Consider the following 23,945-nt stretch of genomic DNA (forward strand, 5'->3'; position numbering starts at 1 on the left):
CCTCCTCTGTCTGCGTGTATCACTGATTAGCACGAGGCCTCCTCTGTCTGTGTGTATCACTGATTGGCACGAGGCCTCCTCTGTCTGCGTGTATCACTGATTGGCACGAGGCCTCTTCTGTTTGTGTGTATCACTGATTAGCACGAGGCCTCTTCTGTTTGTGTGTATCACTAATTGGCACGAGGCCTCTTTGGTTTACGTGTATCACTGATTGGCACGAGGCCTCCTCTGTCTGCGTGTATCACTGATTGGCATGAGGCCTCTTCTGTTTGCGTGTATCACTGATTGGCACGTGGCCTCTTCTGTTTCGAATATCACTAATTAGCACGAGGCCTCTTCTGTTTGCGTGTATCACTGATTAGCACGAGGCCTCTTCTGTTTCGAATATCACTAATGAGCACGAGGCCTCTTCTGTTTGCGTGTATCACTGATTAGCACGAGGCCTCTTCTGTTTGCGTGTATCACTGATTGGCACGTGGCCTCTTCTGTTTCGAATATCACTAATTAGCATGAGGCCTCTTCTGTTTGTGTGTATCACTAATTGGCACAAGGCCTTGTCTGTTTGAGCGTGTATATAAGTTGCCACGGACCAGCTGGTGTGCTCAGAAGGGACTGGCTGAGTGAGCTCTACTGTGGCTCTCAGGGTTGGGGGGCCCACAGGGCTGGCAAGGAAGCGGAGGGCGGGGGTGCAGCAGAGTCAGAAAGCTTGTAGGTTTATGGGCTGGAAGTTTGAAGCTTTGATTGAAGGTTAGGGGCAGACACAGGAGCCCTTGCTTTGCAGATGAAGACACTGGGGACTCACTCACTTTCCTTATTTTAAGGGAAATGTCTTCATACATAAACCTGATTCCCATTTAGGTGCGGAGGTGGTGGCTGTTCATAATCTAATCCCCCTAACAGAGCCCCAGGTGTGGGTGGCAACTCTGGAACCGTGGCTGTGACTCTCAGACCCTCTGATGCAGCAAGTTTTGATTTTTCTGGGTTTCGGACCCATTTCAGAATCTTATCAAATCCAAGGTGGCCCCTCTCCAGAAAATTCCATACAGGAAGACTTGTCAGCAATTCACAGCAGCCCATGGACTCTCCAAGTCCACTTTGAACCCCTGAGGAGGATGGCCAGTGACTCAGTCCATCCCTGCCCTGAGCCAAGAGACAGGGGTCTAGTTGCCCTCCAACCTCACTGTGCAACGAATAGAGGTGATGATGGTGAGGCTGTTAGCAGGCAGGGGCCTGAACCAGGTGATTCTGCAAGGCAGGCTGCGGCCGGGGGGTTTTACCAAGCAGTGGCCTTGTCTCCCCAGGGCTCCTTGGCCTTGGTCAGCTCCGCCCTGAGGGTTCCAGGGAGCTGCCAACCACATGCCCAGCTCCTACAATCCTTGTTGGTGCAAGTGGTACCATCTCCTCCTCGTCCTCTGTGGTTAGTACAGAGGCTGGCATCCCACACCCCTCAGAGGAGTGCGCTGCCCGCACGTCCTTGTGTTTAGGTAGAAGGTGTTTAGTGTGGGCAGGTGACGAGAGCATGGCAATTCGGAATTAGAAGACCTGGGTTCGAACTCCAGCTCTACCCTTATTGGTGGTGTGAGCTTGGGTAACTTCTGTAAAATTTCCAAGCCTCAGTCCCCTTGCCTGTAAAATGGGGATTACAAAGTATCAGTGAGCTCAGCCACGGGCCAAATGTACTACACGTTATTTTTTTAAAAAAATATTTCTATTGATTTCAGAGAGGAAGGGAGAGTGAGAGATAGAAACATCAATGATGAGAGAGAATCACTGATTGGCTGCCTCCTGCATGCCCACCACTGGGGATTGAGCCCCGCAACCCAGGCATGTGCCCTTGACCAGAATCGAACCCAGGATCCTTCGGTCCACAGGCCGATGTGCTATCCACTGAGCTAAACCGGCTAGGGCCCGCACGTTATTCTTCTCACGTAGGTTGAGCCTGGGTTCCTTCTTCCCTCCGCACAGGCTGACAGCCTGGCCCTTTTTGATTCCTGAGGTGGCAGTGAGTGGATGGGGAATAGCGCCTTAGTACTCCTTCAACCTACTGCGTTCTCTTGTTGCCAAGGGAGCTGCCATTTTCCAACAGTAGCTCTTCAGAGCTCCCAGACACTCAGGCGCAAGACCGTTAGGCCCCTTTGCATACAGTGGTGCTGCAGAGGGGGGTGAGGGACTGCAGTGATTGGAAATTTCTACAATCAAGAGGGTGGGGGAGAATTCCTTGCTGGGGACTACAGAAAAGAGAACCTGGAGGGGCACGAAGCTTCGGGGTGTATGGAGGAGTCAGGGGTGGGATGCCAATTCCTGACTCTAGCTGGGCAATGGAAGGTCACAAGAAGTGGCACCAGCTTTTGGTGAAGACAAAAGGAGAATGGCTCAGGAGGGCTTGGGGCATGAGAATGCGTCGGCCACGTGGCCTGAAGGGGCCCCAGGGACTGTGTTTTCTAACTGATGCTAAGAAGTGGGTGCCGAGGCCAGGGGAAGCAGTGGTGGGGACTCCTGCCACCTGGACCCCGGCTTGGGCACTGCTCAGCTCAGTGTCGAGCTGCTGATCAGCTCCTGACTTGCCAGCTATGTCTGAGCTCAGAGGCAAAGGAAAGCCACGGGCAAAGGCTGCTCTGGATGTAATTGCAACAAAGAACTGATTGGGGAGGGGAGAGATCAGAAGCCCCAGAAGAAGCCATAGGGGATTTTAGAGTTCATAGTATCTAAAGAAAGAAAGAAAGGATGAGGGGGGCAAAACGAAGCACACCCGGACTTCTAAGTGCATGTTTCAAGAATTCAGAGAAATGAGTCAGAAGCTGTGATTCTCAAGACAATATAGTTCAGAGGTTTTGAAACTGAAGTCCCAACAATAAAGTCATAAATTATCCTGAATTAAAAAAGAGGGCAGCATCTAAAAATAGAAGTGGCTGCACGGGGAGCTCTCTAAAATCTGCACGTGGGTTTTAGAAGTTCTCATGTTCTTGGAAAACGATTGACATACTTTTAAAGTAGATGAATTTGAATCTAGTGGAGCAGGGCAGCAAAGACAGAGCCTTTGAATCCCAACTCTGCCACCTACTTACTAGCTGTGTGACCTTGGACAAGCCAATTAGCCTTTCTGAGCTCTGCTATCTAAATTTGTAACATGGGGGATAAGAGTACCTACTTGATAAGGTGGCTGCGAATGAAATAAAATGGCGTGCGTGAAATCTGTACTAGAATGGCGAGCGCACAGCAGGTGCTCAATGTCAGCCATCATCACGATTCTATAAAAATACAAGGAGAAGGTGTTGATCAAAGGGCAGCTGCAGAAGGAAAGCACAAGTGGGTAAGGACCGTACTGGGGAGGTTAAAGCACGTGACCTGACACGTGGGAAACCCATGAGGAGCACACAAGGCTTCTTTTAGAAAAATCATCGAGAAGGAAGGTAGACCTCAGGCCTGGAACAGCCAAAGGGTTGTCAGTGTTGACAGAGCAAGGGCAGGACAGGGACGCCTCCAGTCACTGCTGCCTCTCCCTTGGAATGACACGCGTGAATGACAAGCACAGCTAAGATGGGACGGAGGCCAGTGGGGCTCATTCCTCGCTACCTTGCATGCGTTCTGGGTTCTGTGTTAAGAGGCAGGGCACTGACATGTGCAACGTGATGTTGAAACCTTGATCTATGTGAGCTGCTTTTTTTTTTTTCAGGGGAAAGGCAGAGGGGTCAGGAGCCTGCGAAAGAATAAATGTGGCTTTGATTTTCAAAAATGGGGGGAAAGATAGATTTAGAAAATACTGGAGGTGTACTCGGTGGCCAAGTTCTAGAAACAGTGCTTAAACTGAGATGATTATCGCAGTGGGCTGACTCCTAACTGGCCTCTCTGCTTTGGCACTCAACACCCCACACCCCCGGACCCCTGCGCTGTTCTCAGTCTAGCAACCAGAAGGATCCCTATAAGTCAAATCTGCTCAGGCCCCTCCTGTGGCTCCCCCTCTTGCTGGGAAGGAAGGCCCAAGTCCTTCCCGCGGCTTAAAGGCTCAGTGCAATTGCCTGGCTGTTCTCTGACCTACGGCTGTTACTCTCCCCCCGCCCTCTCTCGCTCCGGCCACACTCGCCTCCTTGCTCTTGGCCTTCACCCATACTATTCTCTTTGCCTGGATCATGCTTCCTCCAGATAACTGCTCAGTCCTCTCCCAAATGTCACCTTCTCAACAAGGCCTGTGCTGAGCACCCTAGTTGGCGGTGCTCTGGGTGGGTCCCGTGCGGCCTCTGATGTGAGCCCTCACATCCCCTCTCCTCCTCTTCTCTCCCTGACATTTCCCCCCCATAGCCATCACCATCCAGCATTCTGTATATTTACTTATTGGGCCTGCTCAGCAGCTTTCTCCCCTCTCTAAAATGCAAAGTCGGGCTCAGAATTTCATCTGCACCCCCAGTTCCCAGAACTGCGCCTACCACACAGTCAAGTTCATGAAATATCTGTGATTAGGAGGGAGCGAGGAGAAAGGGAGCAAGGAAGATGGCTTGGAACACTTAGAGAGAGTTCACTAGCCCCGCCAGGGTGGCTCAATGGTTGAGTGTGGACCTATGAACCAGGAGGTCACGGTTCAATTCCCGGTCAGGGCACATGCTCAGGTTGCAGTCTCCACCCCAGTGTGGGGAGTACAGGAGGCAGCTGATCAATGATTCTCATCATGGATGTTTCGATCTCTCTCTCCCTTTCCCTTCCTCTATGAAATCAATAAAATATATTTTTTTTTAAAAAAGAAAGACTTCACTAGACTAGGGTGACCAACCATCCCAGGTTGCCCCAAGACTGACAGCTCCTAAAACAAGGGACTTCCAGTGCTAGGACCAGGAAAGTCCCTCTGGTCATCCTACGTAGAGCAGCCAACCTCATTTTCGTCTGTGACACAGGGACTAGCCAGGGGCGGGCAAACTTTTTGACTCGAGGACCACAATGGGTTCTTAAACTGGACTGGAGGGCCGGAACAAAAGCATGGATGGAGTGTTTGTGTGAACTAATATAAATTCAAAGTAAAGGAGCAGAGGGGAGAGCAAGAGAACCCTCCGCTCTTTCGGCTCCGCGGGCCGGATAGAACAGCTGAACGGGTCGGATCCGGCCCGCGGGCCGTAGTTTGCCCACGGCTGGACTAGACTCAGCTCCCAGGAACGCCACAGACTCACTGTCTCCTCGCTTTGACAGCGACTCCAACGAAGTCAGCCTTGTGGGAGAACGCAGAAATGCCAGTGCAAGATCGTATAGTTAAGTGGTTTGCAGTTGTCTGAGCAGCCATGCCAGACATGTTGATTGACGGCCCCGTGTCAGGCTGGTGGTGAGCCACAGCCCATGCCCGCCCAGGTCTGCTCCACAATCTGTCGGAGCTGGGGATGAGGACATAGAAGGCAGGACTGAATGGAGCAGTGGCATGCAGTAGGGAGGGAACGCTGACACGTGCAATAGTTAGGCTGGGTTTTGAAAGCATCTCGATAGATGGAAATGATAGGCCTCACATAACTTAACATTTAAACAGAATTAAATCTTGCTTTCTATTGAGGGTTAAAAAGGCAAGCCTACACGTACAGCAGAGACCAGGTAAATAGCTATTTTGTTTGTTTTAAACGCAGCATGTGTAGTTAGTTGCCTACACGCTCAGTCTAGTGTGAACGCTGACTTCACAGGCCACTTCGCCTGTGTTAATAGACATAAGGGCATGGTCCCCGTCCTCCCGCCTGCTCACAGGCACCTGAGCACATGCCAGCTCCGCGCCAGGGCGAGGCTGCTCACTCCCATTTCCTCGGTTTCTAGCTATTCTAGGAAGCAGCCACCCACAAAGTGCCTCTTTCTCCTTCTCCCTGACTGGCTGTGTCCTCTCTCAGCTCACCTCGCTGCTCCTGGTAGCCAGTGGGCTTAGGACATGGGGATCCAGTTGAGGGACAGGTTACATCACCATAACTGCCTTTCCTCCCCAGAAGAAGGGATTCATTCGCAAGGACTCAAGCAGCTGTAGGCTCCACGGCACCCGGGAAGCAGCAGTGCAGCCAGACCCTGGGCGTGCGGAGACTGGGCACCAGAATGGACCCCCCTCTCTCCAGCGGCTTCCCCCCCGCCCCCAGGGCTTCCTGTCTGCAGCTGAGGGAAAGGAAGGTAGCAAAGAGGCCTTCCACCTTCCAACCCAGGCATGTCTGGGCTACTCTGAGCTGGCGGGAGCTGAGGCCTCGGGCCTCCTGCTGTGCGCTGCTCACCGTCCGGGTCTCTGGCTCCGCTGGGCCCAGGGCTCCTAGGGGAGGTGTGGGGTGGCAGCAGGTGCTGACAGGAGAGGGCTGCAGGGCTGCACAGGCTTCCCAGGGCTTCTGGGTGCTCACTTAGGGGAGCAAGAGCTCGAAGCTCTGTGCCATGTGCGCCCATCCAGAAAGGCAGCAAAGAGAGGAGAGGAGAGGAGGGGAGGAGAGGGGAGGGGAGGGGATGAGAGGGGAGGGGAAGGGAGGTGAGGGGAGGTGTTGATTTCCAGCTGCAGTTTTCCGTGATCCGCAGAGGCCCTGCCCGCCTCCTCCCCACATGCCTTCTGGACCACGGATGGCGAATAGGCTAGCTCCCAAGGCCAGCTCCAGTCAGTTGGCGGAGCTGCCCAGAACGTAGCTGTGGTGACCCCAAAGTTCACCAGGAGAGAACACTGGAGGCCACAGGAGCGTTGGTCATGGCGCCGGAAGGGGACGGGAGCGTGTTTGCTGTGCCTCTGCTTGCCCACCCCCTCCAAACAGAGCACATCACCACCCGTGGGAGGAGCACGCGTGCATGGAGCCTGCTGACCTGAGCAGCCCACCAGCGAAGTGGGAGGAGCGGAGGCCCCTTTCCCTCTCTCCTGGGGGCCTGGAGCAGGAGTTCTAGCCACTACATGCTGGGTGGAGCTCTGAGGTCCTCAAAGCGTGGCCCCCAGACCTGCAGCATCAGTATCACCTGAAAACGCGTTAGAAAGGCAGAGACTCGGGACCTGCCCAGATCTAGGTCAGAGGCTCCTAGGGGAGTCTGGGGTGGGCCCCGCCACCCATGATCAGCAGGCCCTGAGGCAGGCTGAGCTCAGGGGCAGGCGGCTTCTGAACGGGCGTTTGTGAAGGTCTTCAGAGGACCCTGCTCTCCTGCGCTCCTCGAGGTCGGAACACGACCCTCTGGCTGGGGTGAGGGTGCTGGGTGGGTCCCGTGGGGCCCGATACTCCGCCTTCTAGTCTGGCTTCCACCAGTGACTCCATCGCAGCTCAGTGCGGCCTCTGAGGCGCTGCTGACATGTCTGGAGCACAGGGGCCCTCAGGCTCACCTCCTGCTGCTTTTCGGTTTCAGGAGCTCCATCACTTTCTCCAGACACCTTGCTCTGGAGCTGCCCTGCTGCCTGGCCCATGGCAGCCCCTCCCCTCGCCCCTGTGGCCTCTCCAACACATGTCCTCTTCACACTTGGGCTTTGGAAGTCAATCTGTTTTTAAAAAATTCTGTAAAAGCAAACCAGGCTCCCTGCAAATTATACTGAAATGGACCGGAAAGATAAATGCACCGAGTTCATTGTCCCACAGCCCTCACCCCGCCCCCCATCCCCTATCACCCCACACAGGCTCCTGCCCCAGTGAGCCAAGTTCTTGCTGTCTTGATGATTTGCAATTCTCCGCATGACTCTGCCCCTTGGGTTTGCTTAATTAGAAAGAGGCCTGGGAAGTGCTTCTTATGCACTGGCATGTTAATTGCTTATCAGAGGATGAGGAGGGGGTGACAGTGTTTGGTGATGGAAATTTCCACTCCCTCCATCTCTGGCTTTTTCTCCCTTTCTCTCCCCCACCCTCCTCCCTGCCGCCCCTGCTTTCGCCCTCTCTTGTCAGTCTCTGGGCTCTTTGTCCCTCTTCCCAGCTCCGCTGCTCAGTCAGGACTGTCTAGGAGAGGCCAGAATCAAAACCTGAAGGGAAACCAGTGCCCTGCTTCCCCATTTCCCCTCCTTTTCTTTCTCCTCTTCCGTTCCCGCCCCTCCCTCGCGCCCCCCCCCGCCCCCCCCCCCCGCCCCCCGCCCGCCCAGAGCTTACAGGGATTCCCCGAGCAGAGAGCTCCGGGTTTGTACTCAGGACTCAAATGACTATTTTTTTTGTGTGTCCTTTCCCTCCTTAGCATGTTTTTCTTATTTAGTTTTATTTTTTACAAAACAGGAGAGAAGAGCGAACTGGGTTGGGGGGAGGTGACACATTCCTCCACAAAGGTACAAAATTGCCTATAGAAAGTCAACCTCCGGGCGAGCGCCAACCGGGCTGCCAGGAGGAGGCGGTCCTGGGCAGCCTCATCCAAGTGGCCTTCAGAGCAGGCTGGGGTAGCTGGGAGGAGAGGCCTCCTTCAGCCCTTGCCCAGGAGGGGGAAGAGCAAGCAACTGAGACTGGACAGAGAAACGGCAGAGGAGGGGCACATCCTGAGGGCCGAGGGCCTGGGGACACGGGCAGGGGACAGCCAGGCGCTGCCCAGGAGCCTCTGGGCATGTAGACAGCTGGGGAGGTGGGAGGTTTTCGCCAGAGTCCTTCTGTCCCTTGCAGATGCTCCTCAAAAAGGCAGCAGAGGAGCCCCGGAAGGTAAGGGCCATGTTTTGGAGGTGGCGGGAGCAGCCCCGGGGGCCACCAAGCCCTGTCTGTCATGGCCCAGCTGTCCGGCCTTGAGCACGTGGATCCATGTCACTTTCTTGGCAGGGCATCTGGCCCAGTTTGCTTCCCTTTTGTTAAAAAGTAGTCCTCATTATTTCTCTACTGCTGAGGACAGGATGAGCTCCAGGAATTGTGAGACAATGATGGTGACAGTGTCTCTCCTTCTAAGGACGTGGGCAGCTTCCTTCCCAGATTCCAGGGCCGGACGAGGGGTGCAGACACCACCCGGACTGAGGGGGCACACCAGCCCCAGAAAGCCCAGGCCGGAAGGAGAGGCCGCCCACCCACCCCCTGCCTGGGCTGGCCAGGGCCAAGGTGAGTTGCTATCCCGGCTATCAGCAGGACGACAGCCAGGGCCAGGATGGCTATGAGCCCAGGTCGGTCCCCTAAGGCTCGGTGGCAGGGAGTGGCCTCTGTAGTCCTGGCCCACACGCAGGCCAACTGGGTGTGGGCATCAGCAAAGGCCACTTGCAGGCAGGCCCAGTACTCCGTGGCCTGAAGGAGGCGGGTGATGTTGTAGCTGTGGGTGCCCCGAGGCAGGCGGGCCAGAGCAGTGGCCCCCTGGCCCCGGAGGGAGGAGGCGCTGGACCAGGTGAGGTTGGTGGAGATGGTGTTGGGTGGGGGGACCCAAGAGAGCAGGATGCGATAGGGGTGGGTCTCCTGCACCCGCAGCTCTAGCCCCCACCCCTTGTCCCTGCCCAGCTTCAGGGGAGCCCTGCCAACCACCACACTGACTGTCTTGGTGTCGGCCCCCACCAGGTTCTGGGCCACACAGGTGTACAGCCCCGCCTCTGCCACCGTCACCCTCCGCAGCTCCAGGGTCCCCTCAGGGTACACCCGGTGTCTCTTGCCTGCCCGGGCAGCTGTCAGTCGAACCCCAGCTGGAGTGACCCAGTAGATCTCAGGCTCTGGTTCCGCCAGCGCCCGGCAGTGCAGCACCAGGCTCTCTCCGCCGGCCACGTGGAGGCTGGGAGGAAAGCTGCGGGGGGAGATGAGGGGCAGGCAGTGGTCTGTCATCTCTCGGAAGGGCACCTCCCGGACTGGGCGGCGCTGGAGGTCCGGCGGCTCAGCACACAGGGTGGACTGCGGCTCGATGAAGCGGACGCGGGTGCCGGTGGCATTGGCCCAGCGGATGACGCAGTCGCAGCGGATGGGGTTGCCGTGAAGACCCACCTCCTGCAGGTTGGGCAGGGACTCCACCGTCTGCCGGTGCAAGGCACTGAGCGCATTGTTGTTGAGCATGAGGGTCTCCATCTGGGGCAGGTGGTGGAAGGCGCGGGGGTGGATGAAGGACAGCCGGGGGTTGTTGGTGATGTCCAGCTTGGTCAGCTCGGGGAGGTTGACCAGGGCAAACTTGTCGATGGAAACCAGCTCCTCCATGTTGTTCAGCCCCAGCTCCTTGAGGTGCAGCATGTTGGCGAAGTCCCCGGGTCCCACCCGCTGGAGCGGGTTCTTGTTCAGGTCCAGGAACTTGAGCCCAGGCACCTGCTCCAGCGCCCGCCTGGGCACCCGGACCAGCTGGTTGTCATAGAAGGAGAGGCTCTCCAGGCTCTGCAGCCCCTCCAGGGCGTAGTTGGAGATCTCCCGGAGGTTCATGCCTGCCAGCACCAGGCTGCGCAGGTTGGCCAGGGGCCGGAAGTTCATGTCCAGGATGGCATCCACCTTGTTGCCCCCGATCATGAGGATCTCCAGGCTGGGCAGCATCTCGAACCAGCGGCTGTCCACGGCCCTCAGCAGGTTGGAGTTGAGGTGCAGCCGCAGCAGGTTGCCGAGGCCGGCGAAGGCCCGGGGGGCGATGCGGCGCAGCTGGTTGTGGTTGAGATAGAGCTCCTGCAGGCTGGCCAGCCCTGCAAAGCTGTGGTCCTCCAGGCGGGTCAGCTGGTTCTCCTCCAGGTGCAGGCTCAGCAGCTGGGGCAGGGCCTGGAAATCACAGTCCCGGGCGTCGGAAAAGCTGTTCTGGGACAGGTCCAGCTCCGTGAGGTTGGCCAGGTAGCCGAGCTCACTCCGGTCCACGCGGACGATGCCATTGCTCTGCAGGAGCAAGGTCTGTGTGCCCGCAGGCAGCGCTGGGGGCACGGCCGTCAGGAACAGGTCATTGCAGTCCACGGTGGTGGCCTCGCGGTAGGACGAGCGGGGTGTATACCAGGGCCGGATCTGGCAGGCACACTGAGGGGGGCAGGGCACACGCCAGGGGACCACGGGCACAGCGGCAGTGGCACCAGCCACCCATGCTAGCAAGAGGGGGGCCACGAGGAGCCTCATGGTGGAGCCACAGGGGAGGGGACCATCCACAGGAAAAGTCTCAAGTCCTGCCCTTAGCGGTTTGCAGGCTGAGGGTCAGCAGCCTGCCAGGGCCTGGGGAGCCCCACTCTCAAGGCAGTCATGGGGGACGGCTGGGCATCACTTCTCGCCCTCCTGGGTGCGGCTCTCCATCCTTGTCCGCTGGGCCTGCTCACTCATCGCCATGCCCAGCAGGCAGCCCTAGAGAAGAGGAGGCAGAGTTAAGCAGGTGGAGAGAAGCAGAACCCATCCCTCCTCCGGCTCTCTTGTCTGACTCAAGAGGCGCAAAGAGCTGAGCGGCTGGGTCTCCTGGGTCCTGTCCTGTATCGTAGGCTTTAGTGTCCTTTTCTAGGACCTGAGGTGAGAAGTGGGTGACTGTGATGAGGCTTCAGGGCAGGAGGAAGAGGGGCCTTGGAAACTTCCGGAAGACTCGGGAAAGGTGTGTGTGTGTGTGTGTGTGTGTGTGTGTGTGTGTGTAGAGGAGAGGGGACGGCTGCGAACATTGTCATCTTCAGAGTCCTCTGAGCCCAGAGAGAGGTGGAGTGGATTCTCCAAGCGTTCTCATCTCTCTCCATCTGCCTCCTGGGCTCCCTCAGTAAATGGAAAATAGTGAGTCTGCAGACGTCCCCTGCGGCTTCTGCCTTCCAGCCTGGGCTCCCAGGAACGTCAAAGGCAGTGGCCCCTGACCCCACCCCAGACTGTCTGGGGCAGGCAGTGGTCCTGCCTGAGGTCTGCTTACTCCTCCTGGGCGGGGTGCAGCGTGGGTTTTTGCCAACTTCCTTACCTGGAGGCAGGGTTTCCCTTTCCCTTTCCCTGGCTGAGCTGCCAGGTGCTGGGATTAAGAAGTCTGAGTCTGACCTCCTTAGCACTGCAGGTAAGACCTTCTGTGACCCGTCCCAGCCACTTCTCCCGGCTCCTCCAGCTGCCATCCCACTTGCCCTCTGTGCACACCCTCTCAGGCTGGAGTTACCCTGCCATTACCCTTCTCGGGCCTCCTTTCTATTGTCTCCCAGGCAACCTCTACATGTTCCTCAAGACTCCCCCTAAGGCCAGTCTCCTCCAGAAACCTCCCCCACACCGGCCGCCCCTCGCTGGCTGAGGGCCTGCTTTACTGTATGAATCAACCTCAGGGGCTCAGGGGCCCTTCCCCCAGGAGGTCAGGCCCCATCCCCACCACAAACTATAATCCAAGCCCTTGCTGTTTCCTTCCTCCCAACCCAGGAGACCAGTCCATGTTCTCAGCCCCACAGGCAGGCTGCATCACCCTGAAGCCACGTCCAGCCTTGGCCTAGAACCAAGGTGGGGACACAAGGGGCTTCCCGGGCCTGGCTGACTCCTCGGGGAGGTCTGATCTGGGGAGTCTTCCACCTGCAGGCATTAGGGAGGTGCACATGCTTACTGCATACTGCAGTTTGCCAGGACTCTTCAACGACTCTGAATGTCTCTTTCTGATTCAACCTTCACAACTAGCCTACAGGGTAAACATTAATACCTCCAGTTTGCAGATGAAGACACTGCAGTTCGGAAGAGGTTAAAGAATTTGGCCGGTAAGCGACAGGAGATAGGAATCTACCCGTGTCCAGAGCCTGTGCCAGTTGCACCACGCTTCTTGGTTCCCAGGTCTGGCTAGAGCAGCCTTGGGCAAACTACGGCCCGCGGGCCGGATCCGGCTGTTCTATCCGGTTCTCTTGCTCTCCCCTCCGCTCCTTTACTTTGAATTTATATTAGTTCACACAAACACTCCATCCATGCTTTTGTTCTGGCCCTCCGGTCCAGTTTAAGAACCCATTGTGGCCCTCGAGTCAAAAAGTTTGCCCACCCCTGGGCTAGAGCCTACCCTGGGCACCCTGGGCTGCACTGGTGGCTGCAGCAGCAGGGTGGGTACCCATTCTTGTCTCCTTCCTTACTAGGGAGCTTTGGGAAGCGGGGAGCTGTGTCTCCTACCACCTTTCAGACGGCTGCCTCTCAGCTGGCCAGAGGAGCTCTTTGCCTACTTCATCCAGCTTCCAGGACCCAGGGCTGCTTACTCCTCCTGGGTGGGGTGCAGGACAGCCGTGGGAGGCATGCCTGTTTACATCAGACTACCTTCCCCCCACCTTCTTTTGCAGCTGCCTCTGTGCATTTTGTTATGGTTGTTTTTTCCAACCATGACTTATGTGGGCACTGACCCATAAAACTCAGGGCAAACACACACATGGGCACACATGTGCGTGCACCTACATACATGTACCAGGGGAGCCTGGGGGGCCCGGCCACCCAAGCCATGCCTGGTGGCCAGGAACAGGGAAGGGGGTTCTGCGGTACACTCCGTGGGTGGAGAGGCAGCAGGGACAGCTGGGTTCCCGAAGGGCCTTGTCATGGAACTGGATCCAAGGCCAGAAGTCCTGCTTCCTGCCTAGACCTGGCCCGAGGAGCAGAACCCACCAGCAAGGAGATCTTGCTGTTACGCACACACTACCTCCTACCAGAGTGCCGTGGGAACAGTTATTGACTTCTGGGAGCGCCTGTTCCTTACGTATAAGTGAGGTTGTCATTAGGGCAAAGGGAACTGTATTGCACACGGAAAGAACTCAAGAAATGTTAGTTTCCTTCCAGCTCCATTCATCCCCCGGGGTTGGGAGGCCCTCCAACCAGGGCTTTTAGGAGGAACAGAAGTTGGATCCGAGAACTTGACAAGCCTCTATTACGGTAAGCTTGCCCACTGTGGGCTCAGGGTTGCCCCCAGGTGATGGGGTGGGGAGCTGTGAGCAGAAATACACAATAGTATGCCCCACCTTCTAAGACTGCCTTCTCTGGCAGCACCCAAAATGCAAAGTGATTAGGAGAGCCCAAGACCATTCAGAGGCAGAGAGAAGGCTGGAGTGGGTGGGTGGGGAGGGGTCTTCAGCTCGGCCCCAGGCATCTCAGACCCTGCCTGAGTCCAGGGCATCTCTCTTCCTCCACCTTCGTTCTAACAATTTGTGACGGAGAAACCATTTAAAACAATTAAAACCCTCCAGTGACGGGCCTTTCCCTACACTTCAGGCTGGGATGGGTGATAGAAGCAATGCCCCGGCCTCACCGGGAGGCCAGGCCCGGGGTGCAGCACCCAGAGAGAGGCAGCGGCCTGATGACTCATGTTTGTGCACGTCTGATCCCGAGACTTGCCCAAGGCCTGAAAAGCCCCCCACCCCCTTGCTGAGCGTGCAGCCCCGTCCAGGGTGGAGCTCAGAGCTGCCCACTCACCTGCCATCGCCATTCAAGGCTGTCTTACACACGGCCCACTCATGCAGGCTGATGAGCAATTTCTGCCAGGAGCGCAGAGAAAGCTAATTGTCTTGTATCCATAATCTCCCGGGTGAGCAGGAGTTCAGACTATCACGTGTACATTTCCCAACTGGGTTCCAAACTCCTGGTGCAGGGGCCATGTCTTACGTGCTGTTTGTGTCCCCACCGTGCGGGGTGTAGGACTGTGCATGAGAGGGTACGTGTGAGTGGATATAAATAGTGAAACTTGTCATCTTCCCACAACCCTGCGTGTAGGCAGGGAAGGGATTTAGTCTCCTTTTGCAGGGAAAGCAACAGAGGCTCTGAGAGGTTAGGTGACTTGTCAGAGGTTGCACAGCTTCTGCAGGCGGGGTCAAGATTCAAACCCGGTCTTTGACTCCATAACCTGAGCCGCCAGCCCAGCCAACGCTCCCTGCCCTGCGGGTCAATGCCTGTCTCATAGGAGCAGAGTGCAGGGCCAGCCCAACATGCCCGCCCAGGTGCAGTTCCCTTTAGAGATGGCCTGGGTCCAAGCTCCTTTTCCCTGGCTACCCTCAGACGCCACGCCTAGGCTCCTGGCTAGAGTGACCTACTGGCGGGACAGCACAGAAAAGAAGACACTGTTGCCAGGTGAATGTGGCTGGGCCTGGAACCACAGGGCAAACAGCCAGCAGGCCTCACGCGGACTCCGGCCTGCTTCTGACTGGGGGCTGGGGCTGGTGCTCTTTGCCAGCACTGCTGCCCGCACGGCCTTCAGCTACAGGAGACAGAAAGCCCAGGACCTACAGTCAGGGAAGCAAGGTTGCTCACTCCAGGGGCCAACTTTTCTCTTGGAAGGGCTGGCTCTGCAGGCCCCACCTGCCCCAGGCAGCTGCTCTGGATTGAGCAGAGTGTGGGCCTGATTATTAAACCAAGCTCTGGAGCCGCTGTTGTCAGGAGCCAGAGCTGCCCTTTCCTCTTCTCTGGCCCCGCCCCAGCACAGTCCCTGTGCTCCTGCCACATCTAAATTGCTGCTCCTCCAGCCTCTCACAGCCTCCCTCCCAGAAATCTCCGCTCCCTGGCGCCTCCACCCTACCCCTGGGAGCTGGGGTTCTGGAGGACGGGGTGGGCGGGCAGGCTGTGATCGATTGCCTGGCCTTCGCAGCTTCAGTGCCAGGCCCCCCTGAGCTGCGCAGACAGATGGGCAGCATAATTGAGTGCAGCGTTGATAAACTCCGGCTTCCTCACCGGCAGATAAGCGCTGGGTGGAAGGGCTGCAGAGAGAGGGAAGCCAGCGCTCCATCTGTACACCTGGCCTCTGCCCCTCCTGGGAGGTGAGCATGGCCCTCACACCCACCTCTCACTTAATCACAGACAACTAGGACCTCAGAGCTGAAGGAGACCTCAGCGGGGGCGCAGGCGGCATTTATCTAGTCTTCCAGAGCCTGAATTCCATGCATGACTCATGCAAAGGGGGAGAGGCGAAGGGAGGGTCCTGGGCTTTGCAATCAGTTTGAACCTGGCTCTGCCCCTCGCTGTGTGACCTTGGGCAAAGTGGGTAATTCTCTGAACCTCACATGCCTAGGCTGGGACGTGGCTCACAGAATAGCTGTGGGCGTAAGGGAGATGCCATGCTTCTTAGTCCCTTCATTTGCCCCTTGATGTTGTCTCTTATTCCATCTTCTCTTCTTACTTCTCATCTCTCATCGTTTGTATTCAACCTTTAAAGAATATTATTGGGGTGTAACATTTGTCCAGGAGAGTGCACAAATAACACTAATTCTAAGGGCACAGCTGCATGAATGTCTACATTTGTGGATACCAGTATAACTACCACTGACCTCAAGACAGAACTATTTCCAGCATTCTAGAAGGTTCCTGGGAAGGTTCCTTTCCAGTCTCATCCCGCCCCCGTCTGGCATTAGCCACTGTCTTGACTTCTGTCACCATCAAGCACTTTCATCTTTTTTGTTGTTGTTAATCCTCCCTCGAGGATATCTTTTTTTCCATTGATTTTTAGAGAGAGTGGAATGGAGGAAGAGAGACCGACAGAGAGAGAAACATTGATGTGAGAGAGACACATCAATTGGTTGCCTCCCTCATGTGCCCTGACCAGGGTCAGGGATTGAGCCTTCAACCAAGGTACGTCACCTTGACCTGAATTGAACCCGGGACCCTTCAGTCCCCAGGACAGTGCTCTAACTGCTTAGTCAAACGGACTAGGCCCGTTTCATCTTTTTAACCCAGATTTCCCTTCCTTTTCCATCACAACCAGGGACATGGTCTTTGGAAACTTGAGGGGATGCCAGGACGTCAGACTTGAAGTTCACTTAATTCATCCTTGTGTTTCCTGAGGGCTACAGCCTCTCAGGGTCTCATGCTTAATCAGCCTTCTCCGGAAAGGGAGACCGAGTCCGCTTTCTCGTTCCATAGTTCCCGTATCTAGAAATTGCTCTACGCCTTAGGGCCCTGCTCTGGCTGGATCCTGTGGCCTGGGCCTGGGAGTGCCAGACTGCCTCGAGGCAGGGAGATGGCAGGGTGACCTCCTGGCCCCGTGCGCCCCTGTGACTCCCTTCCCCAAAGCCCTGCTGGGTCCTGGCCACTACCTGGTGCAGCGCTGCTCACCCCCCTTTCTGCTGCAGACCCCCCCGGTCTTCTCCTTAGGGTTCTGGGGCACTGGGCAGAGGACACACCCACAGGTGGTCAGGAAGGAGGGGCCCAGCCTCACTTCTAACTGCCCCCAACGCCTCCACCTGCTTGCCTCAGAGGCTCCTCACACCCAACGTGCCCCAAACTCAGCCATCTTCTCCATCTTCTCCCACCAAACCTGCTCTTGCTTCTTCAGCCCCATCTCTGTCAGGCAGCACCGCGTCCGCCCCCCTCCCCGCCCCCCATGCTCTTTGGTCTCTTGTCCTCACCCTTAAGTGAGCCTCTCATGCCCAGACACCCTGTGCTCCCACTAAACAACCAGGCTTGCTACTTCCTTTCACCCCTTGGGCATCTCAGGCTGCCTGCAAAACAGTTTCAACTACCGAGCTCCTCTTCAGCTATCAAAACCCCTCCTAAATGCCCCCTCCACCGAGGTGCTTTCTCCATTCCCTCGAGAAGGGTGGTTACCCCTCCCCTCCCCCCGCAGGCCCAGAGACCCTGGGACAGACCTCCACACAGCACCGTTCTTGCTGTCAGGCTGCAGGTCTGCCGTCCCAGCCAGGCTGCGGGCTCCTCGAGGAAACGATGCTTCGCTATTGATTTCTGTCTCTCCAGAGTGTGGTGCAGGGCAGGCCTCGCCTGCAGGGGCGGGACGTGCTCTATTGCCGTGAACTGTGAAGGGCAGCCCATTAGTGGGTCATGAAAACAGTTTAAAGTGGGTCACAATCTGCATTTTAAAAAGAGAAATAAAATAGAAACATCAGAGCGCACTGTATATAGCTAAACACTGCTGAAAAATCCACCCCCCCCATTTTACACACACACACACACACACACACACACACACACACACACACACTCTCACACACTGTACAGGGACATGATGAAAAGGCATGCATTTTTGGCCTTAGGTTACATCTACAAAAGCTTGAAAACCATTGTTCACTGAGCAGCTCCCTCTTGGTAAGCTGAGTCCCTTCAGCTCTGGTTGACACCCCTGCAAGGATGACACAGACTCTATGTCATAGAGCAAAGCCCAGAGGAAAGATGCGCCATTCCCGAGCGCCTTCTCCGTGCCGGGATCTCTATGTGCTGGCCGCACCCGACAACCTGGGAGGAGGTACTTTTTAGTCAGAAACCCCAAGCTCAGTGGGCCAGCCCAAGGACCCACAGCAAAGTGTGGAAGAGCCAGGATTTGAGCCTGGGTGGGTTTCATTAGCCAACCCTTTCTCTACCTATAATTCTGGTGCCAGAAGCTGACTTCTAAGAGTGGATGGTGGTGGTGGTGGTGTTGGGGGTGGGGGGCTTTCTGGAGGAGAGCAGGAGGGAAACTGGAGGCATCCCCTGGGGAAAGGGGTGTCTGGTGTCCTTCCCTCCCCTCCTCTCTGGAGAGGCGTCAGGGTTCCAGTAAAAACCCCTTCTAGGCTGGGAGGGAAGGGACCTGTCCCGGGCATAGCTCTGTTCCCAGGCCTCCTGGCTGGCCCGGCAGAGGGTGGTAGAGCTCTGGGCCTGGGAGGAAGCCTGTCCCGCTATTTCTTAATTAGGAGTGGAGGGCGCCAGTCTCTGTCTGGTCGCACTGCACCAAAAGGACTGCAGGGTGTGGAGCCACCCTGCCAGGCATGGAGAGCAGTACTGGGCTGGTCCCCCCACCAGGCGCTGCCAGACTTTAGCTCCACCCCTCCCTCTCCGGGGTCCTCTGTGCCCCAACTTCCCTCCGTCATAAACTACCTGTTTACTTGTCTGTCTGTCTCTCCCACCAGACTGTGAGCCCCTCGGGGGAAGGGACTATGCTCCAAGTGGCCAGTTCCTCCAACTGTCGGGCACACAGTAGGAGCTCAGAAAACATCTGCGGCAACAGGAAAGGAAGGCAGGAAAGGAGGGCAGGGAGAGAGGAGGGGCCGGTTGTTCCGGAGCTCCCGAAGACCGGGCGGCTCGGTGTCTGGGCTCAGGCCCCTTCCGCCTCCTTCCTCACCAACTGGCAGGAGACACAACGGCCCCAGAGCCTGGCGTCCTCGGGCCCACACCCTGCCCCTGCCCCTGCCCCTGCCCCTGGCTCTGGCCGCTGCTCAGCCACTTGAGCCCTCCCCTCAGGGAGAGAAGGCACTTCTCTCTGACTCGGTTTCTGCTTCTGGATTCGACACGATCCTCTGATGATGCTCACCCTTCCGGAGCTCTCTCAGGCTCCCTTCCGGCCAAATCCTGTGGACTCCAGCCCCCCCTCCCCCCCGCCCCCCGAGGGCTTAGGCTAGTGGTTCCATGTGAATCCTGGTGCTGGCTCTGTGGCCCTGGGCATCCTCACTCAGGTGCTCCTGCCTCACGGGGGGATGTCCATAAAGCGCCTGGTGCTCAGTAGAGTCCCCTTCCCTTCCATCCTCCTCTGTTTGCGGAGGCACAGTCCCTGGCTTCTAGACCACCAGACAGACACTGGAAGGGTCAAATGGTCCCTCGGGCAGAGTCTCCATGTCCCAGCTTGACAGCAGCCCAGTCATTCCACCTTGGCCAGTCACAAGCCAGAGGGGCAGATCCGTGAGCCTTCCAGCCTCCCTCCCTATAATCCCCCGTTCTTTCTAGGATCAGGTGGGGGTGTGGGCAGACCCTGTAGCATTCTCAAAAGGCTTCCTCTGGAAGCCAGGGATTGTGCCTCAGGACATCCCTTTGGACACAGTGGGTCCCTGAGAGCTAGACACGAGGGCAGGGGAGCAGGGGGAGCCTTCAGAGAGGTGCAAGCAATACCCGGCTGCTCCCGTGCCTTTGCACATGCAGGGCCCTTGCCTAGAAGTTCCCTTTCTCATGTGTGTAATGTCTTCCCATCTCTGAAGTCTCAGTTTACACTGCACCTCTCGGAAGCTGTCCCTGACCACAGCCATCACCAATTAACCAGCCCCTCGCCCCTTCCCGCATCCTCTAAGAATCCGGTCCAGTATGATGCTCATCTCTTCTCTCAGACTGTGAGCTGCTCCAGAACGAAAGGGAAGCACCATAGATCTTCCAGTCTTGTTTGAAGTGAACGGGGGAGTCTCATGTGGGAGGGGGTGTGTGTTGGGTTTCTCTCTCCAGTATTTGTGCACAGAGGGAGGGACCCCCAGGGCATGGGGGTGGAGCTGGGGGGAGAGGTTGGAGAGAGCCTTGGGGGCCTGGATGGCTGAGGAGAAAGGGCAGTGGATCAAATGGGGAGACCAGTTAAACAAGGAGAAAGGCCGAACCTCTTCTAACGGAAAAGGAAAATGAAATGAGAATGAAAATTGATGAGGCGGAGAGAGAAGGAGACTCGTTTCATCAGCAGGTTTGCCAGATGAAGCTGAGAGATAAATCGCTGGTGGAAGGAGCCTGGTGTCTGCCGGGCTCAGCGCCTGCTCCCTCTGTCAGCTGTCTCAGGCAGCCTGCGAGATGAATGGCTGCAGCTGAGGCCTGCAGCGGCCCCTCCCAACCCCCTCCCCTGCCTTCGACTGCAGGGAGAATGGCCGTCATCCCTCACCTCCTCCTGCAGACCTGCCCTGGCCACCCCTCACCTGGTCCCCTGCCTTTGGTCCCCTCTCCAATCCCGCTGACCTCTCCCTCAGCAGCCCCTCCTCCACCTCCCCTCCCCAGGTGGGGCCCAGGCCTAGGGGAAGCTCCGTCCACCTTCTGCACCACTCAGCCTGCTTCTCTGAAGCCAGAGAGGGAGGAGGCCAGGACACAGGCCTGGGTTTTAGTCTGGACTTTGGGACAGGCCTTGGAACATGTCCTCTCATTTCTCCAGGCCTTGGCTCCTCACCCATGAAGTGAGAAGGTTGGGCCAGAGCAGCGAGCAGCTCTAAAATGGGGGTCCCTGGGCCCCAGTATCAGCATCACCTGCAGACTTGTTAGAAATGCGGTTTCTTGGACCCAGCCCCCTCCAGACTCAGACTCTCTGAGGGTGGGGCCAGTGGCCCAGGTTTGCCCAAGCCCTCCAGCTGCTCCTCTCTGAGACCTGCTGGGCTAGATAATGGCCAAGCTGAGATTAGAAATATGTATGTGTATGTGTATGTGTATGTGTATGTGTATGTGTATGTGTCTGTGTATGTGTATGTGTATGTGTATATGTATATGATGAGCTTCTTATCATTATCCTGACAGTTAAGACTAGAGTTTCCAGAACCCCCCTCACCTCCACTGTGTACACAATGAGCATTCCCCAAGCCCTGATCGGATGCTGGTATGATGCAGGTCTAGGGGTACAAGGTTATGGGGAGGGCAGGCAGGAAGGCACAGATAAAAAACCGCTCTACTACAGCATGATAACCGGTGTCACAGGCATTTACCAAGGGCAACAGGGGCACAGGGAGGAGAGAACACACTTCTGCTTCAGGTGGGAAGTTGGGCCAAGAAATCAGAGCAACTTTACCAAACGTCATTGAATTGCACCCTAAAAATGGGTGAATTTGATGGAATGCAAATTCACAACTTCAATAAAGCTGTTTTAAAAAACCACAAGGGAAGTGCTGCGGAACCAGCAGGTCAGCAGGCGCACAGATGGTGGAAGGCACGTGCGCATATTGGAGACAGACTGCGTAAAACCCATGGCGTGAATTCCGAGGTGGCTGCCCTGAGGTCTTGTGTGCGTGATGTGGGGAAGAGGCTGGAGCAGCGCGCCACAGCCGAACGATGTGGACACGGTAATGCAGGCAGAGAGCTGCCAAAGGGCGCATGTAGGGCACTGACCACTCTAGCCATCAATGCTCATGATCTGTCAGGAGTGGATGCTCCTTGCAATTTAAATTCTTCCATATCCACCATCCTATGTGATTCTCACAATAGCCCTGCAAGGGTGTAGGTGCCATTACTCCCATTTCAATGGAAAGGATATTAAGTGAGTTGCCCAAGATCACGCACCAAGTGAGTAATGGGGCCAGGGCTAGAAGATAGAGTGTGATGCCAAGTCTAGGCCTTCTCTTCCCAGTGGGACAGCAGCAGTGACCATGGTAGCCACCAACCGAAGACGGAGCCAGGCCTTGGGCTGGGGCCTGCCCTGAGTGGCTGCACTGCATGCTCACAACACTGACATGGGATGACTGACCCATGTCACAGGTGTCAAATGCTCAAGGACGCACAGCTGGTCAAGTCAGGACTCCAGCTTGGTTGTGGCTGGTGCCGAAGCCTGGGCTCTACATCTTGGCCCCACGTCACCCTCCTGCAGCGCCCACTGCCCAGCTCTCCTCGGGCCTGGAAGGGGATTGGGAGGCTGCCAGCTGACTTCTTACTCAAACTCCCTGAGCCTGGGCCAACCCAAGAGAAAGAGACTGGCCCCTGGCCTAAGCCGAGCGGCCCTTTCTCAGGGGAGGACCCTTCCCAATCTGGCCTAGAGGCTCCCTCTCCCAAGCTGGTCCACGCCCCAGAGCCCAGCACCGCCCCCGGGGGACCTGCGGCTCCCAGCGCCCCAGAGTCTGGTGGCTGGAAAGGCTTCCATCCACGATCAATAACAGGCATAATTCAGTGCCTGCAGCAAGTACAAAGGAGTGGAGGTTAAATCAATATTGAGAAGTTTCGAAATTAAACTAATTAAGAGCAAGCCTTAATGATTTTTACTGTCTGGGAACAGAGAAGACAAAAGGCCCACATATTTCATGATTCTACCCTCGCATCTTGGGAACTTGGGAAGCAGAAGATGGAAAGTGCTCCCAGCTCTCCGTCTTGCAGGAGAGGGGAGCGCCTCGTCCTCAGTGGTAAGAGATGGGAGGAGGAAATGGACGGCTTGGAGCACAGGATGCAAACTGCATGCGTGGAAGGCCACTGGCTTGGGGCAGGGGCTGGTATGGTTGAACTGTGACCCCTCCTCCCCCCAAAGATATATTGAAGCCCTAACTCCCAGTACATGGGAATGTGCCCTTCATTTGGAAATCGGGTCTTTGCAGATGGGATCAAGTTAAGATGAGGTCATACTGGATCACAGTGGCCCTAACCCAGTGGTCGGCAAACTCACTAGTCAACAGAGCCAAATATCAACAGGACAACAATTGAAATTTCTTTTGAGAGACAAGTTTTTTAAACTTAAACTTCTTCTAAAGCCACTTCTTCAAAATAGACTCGCCCAGGCCGTGGTATTTTGTGGAAGAGCCACACTCAAGGGGCCAAAGAGCCGCATGTGGCTCGCGAGCCGCAGTTTGCCGACCACTGCCCTAACCCAATGACTGGTGTCCGTGTAAACCGAGGGAAGTTCAGATGCAGACACACAGGCACCGGGAGAATCATGTGGGGACAGAGACGGAGACTGGAGGGCTGCAGCTGCAAGCTGAGGAGAGAGACCCCTAGAAGCTGGGAGTGGCGAGGAAGGAGTCTCCCCTATAGCTTTCAGGGGGAGCCTGGTCTGACGGACACCTTGATTCCAGACTTCTGACCTCAGAGCTGTGAGACAACGGGTTTCTGTTACTTAAGCCTCGTGGCTTGTAGTGCTTTGATATGGCAACCCTAGGACACGAACACGGGGATCCTGGGTTCTAGTTCCACTCCGCACAGTGAAGCTGGGCAAGCTGGGCAAGATGTCAACCTCCAGGAGCCTCAGTTTTCTCCTCCGAGAAATGGGGACAGAAGTCTTTTGCACAGAGATGTGGCACAGATACATGAAAGCACGAGTGTGAAATACGTACGATGAACTACAAAAACATCACCTGGCTTGTTGCTAGTGGGAAGAATCTGGGAGGGACTCAGGAGCCATCCGTCAGACGGGCAGGAAGCTCCCCGGCAGCTCGCAGGGCTGGACTAAGCTCCAGTCAGATCACAGGCGGGGGTGTCTTTGCATCATTAGAGACATATGTACACGAAGGGTATTTATTGTTGTTCTCAACAGGGATTTTATTTGCTGCCCACGTGGCCCAAGTTTTCTCATCTGTAAAACAAAAGGGTTGGGCAACATTATTTTAAAGGTATTTTTCAGCATCATTCTCTGGGCTTATTTATATACTAAAAAACATAAAAGTCTCAGCAGCCGAACCTCATCCTTCCACCTCCCTCCTTAGCCCAGTAGCCCAGAACAACTCAGAGGGACGCCAGCTAAGCACTGGCTTTGCATCCCTCTGTCCCCTGTTGCCTGGGTTAAGGGAGGGGCCACTTGCCCTCTGTCCTCTCTCAAGAGTGTACCAGGTATGGAAGGGCAGGAAGCACACAGGCAGCCAATAAAATCTCTATCGATCATGAGATGGCTGGCATGAT

The 23,945-nt window shown here is 56.2% G+C and overlaps 1 protein-coding gene across 3 annotated transcripts in view; it reads right to left on the minus strand.

The window, feature by feature from the left end:
• Positions 1 to 8,094: 8,094 nt before the first annotated feature.
• The window catches only part of LRRN2 (leucine rich repeat neuronal 2), a 62,014-nt gene continuing 46,163 nt past the window's right edge, over positions 8,095 to 23,945 (minus strand). For 2 of the 3 annotated variants that reach the window (XM_080647298.1, XM_080647299.1), the window contains exons 2-4: positions 23,405 to 23,622; positions 17,291 to 17,508; positions 8,095 to 11,108 (exon numbers count right to left, since the gene is read on the minus strand). In XM_080647298.1, the coding sequence (XP_080503424.1) occupies positions 8,727 to 10,889 (2,163 nt within the window). In that variant the 5' untranslated portion in view covers positions 10,890 to 11,108; positions 17,291 to 17,508; positions 23,405 to 23,622 and the 3' untranslated portion in view covers positions 8,095 to 8,726. The remainder of the gene's footprint in view (positions 11,109 to 17,290; positions 17,509 to 23,404; positions 23,623 to 23,945) is intronic. The other variant, XM_080647300.1, reaches the window with a different exon arrangement.

Source organism: Plecotus auritus, assembly GCF_963455305.1.
Source record: "Plecotus auritus genome assembly, chromosome: 12".
NCBI classification, from domain to species: Eukaryota; Metazoa; Chordata; class Mammalia; order Chiroptera; family Vespertilionidae; genus Plecotus; species Plecotus auritus.